Source organism: Rhamphochromis longiceps, linkage group LG3, assembly GCF_057381845.1.
Source record: "Rhamphochromis longiceps isolate RC_006_pf linkage group LG3, R_longiceps_female_GT1.1, whole genome shotgun sequence".
NCBI lineage: Eukaryota > Metazoa > Chordata > Actinopteri > Cichliformes > Cichlidae > Rhamphochromis > Rhamphochromis longiceps.
In genome coordinates, this window is record NC_140559.1 from 56,229,061 (window position 1) to 56,231,464 (window position 2,404).

The 2,404-nt window shown below is 34.7% G+C and overlaps 1 protein-coding gene across 1 annotated transcript; it reads left to right on the plus strand.

Moving 5' to 3' along the window:
* The first annotated feature begins 317 nt into the window (after positions 1-317).
* Positions 318-2,189, plus strand: LOC146675395 (uncharacterized). Its single transcript, XM_085402528.1, has 6 exons — positions 318-376; positions 566-910; positions 1,002-1,037; positions 1,131-1,241; positions 1,348-1,376; positions 2,067-2,189. The coding sequence occupies exons 1-6, from the start codon at positions 331-333 to the stop codon at positions 2,187-2,189; spliced, it is 690 nt and encodes a 229-aa protein (XP_085258654.1). The 5' UTR covers positions 318-330.
* Positions 2,190-2,404: the final 215 nt, after the last annotated feature.

Genomic DNA, 2,404 nt, shown 5'->3' on the forward strand with positions numbered 1-2,404 from the left:
AAAAACACTATTGATCCCCATTTTTGTTTTCCTTCATATGCTGCACCAGATCTTAAGGGACTAAAATAAGATACTTGATCAAAAAACAGATAAAAGACTGGATCCTAAGAGTGTGAATATCATAACACAAAATAAGAAATAAACAAACAAATAAACAAACTACTTTAATGTTGTTTGATATTAGCCAGTGCTAAAAGATATGTAAATGCATTGCATTGCCTTTGTAGTTCATTGGCAAGATGACAAACTAAATCACCCCGCCCCTCTAAACCCCTTTATAAAAGCTGCATGGTTCACTAACTGTCCGAGCAGTGAAGGATTAAACACACGATGAGGAGCTTCGTCTTGATAACAGCTTTGATTTTCTGCAGCCTCAGTAAGTACTGGCACATTACTACTCTCACCTTAAAATAAGTAATGGGACGAGGAGCCCAAGAGTTTTTAAATTTGAGTTTAGAAAGCAGTGATTTAATTAAATCAAATGAAAAGTTGTTGCCCTGTTACAGCGTCTGTTGTACCGTACACTTTGAGTTGAATCTCATTTTGTCTTTGTTGTTTGATTCAGGATGGATCTTTATCTCTGGCTCTGAGGTTCACACTGTGACGGTCCAGCGTGGCGAAGACGTCACACTGCAGTGCTCCAACATTTCCACAAGTCCAACACATACAGAGTGGTTCAGAGTGATCAACACGACTAAAACGAGCTGCATCTCATCTATGTTTGGATCTCATGGCCAAGCTTCTTTCTGTAACGGATTTCAAAATGGAAAATTCAATATGAGTTCGAATGTCACTTCTGTCTTTCTTAAAATGACAGAAGTGGGTTTATCTGATGTTGGGCTGTATTTCTGTGGATTTTACATGGATGTGCATATTATTATTTCCAATGCAGTAGAGTTAAGATTTGAAGGTAAGCTTTCCTTAGTAGCACAACAGCATGATGAGACGTTCAATGAGAACTGGAAGTCACAAATTATTATAATACTCATGTTTCTTTACAGGTGGTGAAACGAATGATGAAGAATCTAAGACTGAAAGTACGATTTTTTTTTTGGTCTCTAAGCACTTTGATTGTTGTTAAGCTCAGACTTCAACCAGACTGAAATATTCCACTCCAATTATGTTTGTAGAAGAGCCTGAAAGATGCATACACCTGATGAGCATCGTGCTGGGTAGTCTGACTGGTTTACTTACTATGGTGGTCATTGTTCTGGTTTTAAAAGTCAGGAACCTACAAACAGGTAGACTTGGCTGTAACTGTTTCACCTGCTACAGTAAACTGAAACAAGAAGATAAAAAATATGTTTGTGAAAATTAACTCATCTCAGTTTTCTATTTGCTGTTTAGCTACGGAACCTAAGGGTGAAGAACTAAAGGTAAATGTGTTTTTACTCATATTGTGTGAACTGCATGTCATGATTTAAAAAGATGCATTTAAACATGTAATTATTCTATGACTAATATCAACCTATGGCATCCACATGTATTTTCTTCTCATTAACCACATTCATCAGTATCTGACAGAAATTTTAAAAAAGTAAAAAAATAATCCCAGCAGAAAAAAAGCTTGATGATAGCTGCAAATAAGCAATAGTTTAGTTTAAAAATTATACACAAAAATACAAGGAATACATACACCATTATGATACATTGTCTGTGAGATTTCTAACACCAATTGTAACTTTAAAAGTTAGTGTAGAAAAAATTATAAAAATATTAGATTATTATTATAAATTATTCTTCTAAAATATGTCTCAAAATAAATGTTCCTGTTGGGTTAGAAGTTACTTTGTTGGGGATGTCTGTTCCTGCTCTGCTGTTCTTTACATTACAGCTAGTTGTATGTAGTTTGTGAAATGCAGATGCAACCGGTAAATCAGTTGCAAAACAGTGTTTTAAAGAAAATTAATGCAACCACTCTAAGACATTAGAATCATTATTGATTCTTGTTTAATTCAACTAATAAAATCTTACTGAAATCTTATGTCATGTGACTCACAAATCCACAAACTTTTCAGATTGTGTTGATTGTGTTCATCTGTTTAAAAAAGTATTTTAATTTTCAGAACATGAACTCAGATGATCTGAACTACGCAGCTCTGAGTTTCCAGACAAAAGCTAAAAGAAGCCGCAGGCCTGCGACACAGAGTGAGCCGGAGCCTAACGTTGTGTATGCTGCCACACGATAGACTTAGGAAGAAGAATTAGTTCTTATTAATATAACCTGCTGATATATTTCTGTGTGTGTGTTGTGGGTGACATGAATCTTGGAAAAAAAATAAAATTATGAATAAAATTTGCATTCAAGGTTGTTTTTTCTTCTAAATCTCTGCTTTGTGCCTCTTTGTTTTTCTTATTTATTCACGTTGTCTGAGAAGAAAAACGTAGACATGATAAAGAAGAT

What these genes read in the sequence shown, in the direction of transcription:
- LOC146675395 (XM_085402528.1), top strand. Translation starts at nt 331, where the DNA reads ATGAGGAGCTTCGTCTTGATAACAGCTTTGATTTTCTGCAGCCTCA. An exon ending in TGAAGAATCTAAGACTGAAA is followed by an intron (nt 1,038 to 1,130) that starts GTACGATTTTTT and finishes TTATGTTTGTAG; the next exon opens with AAGAGCCTGAAAGATGCATA. An exon ending in CTAAGGGTGAAGAACTAAAG is followed by an intron (nt 1,377 to 2,066) that starts GTAAATGTGTTT and finishes TTTAATTTTCAG; the next exon opens with AACATGAACTCAGATGATCT.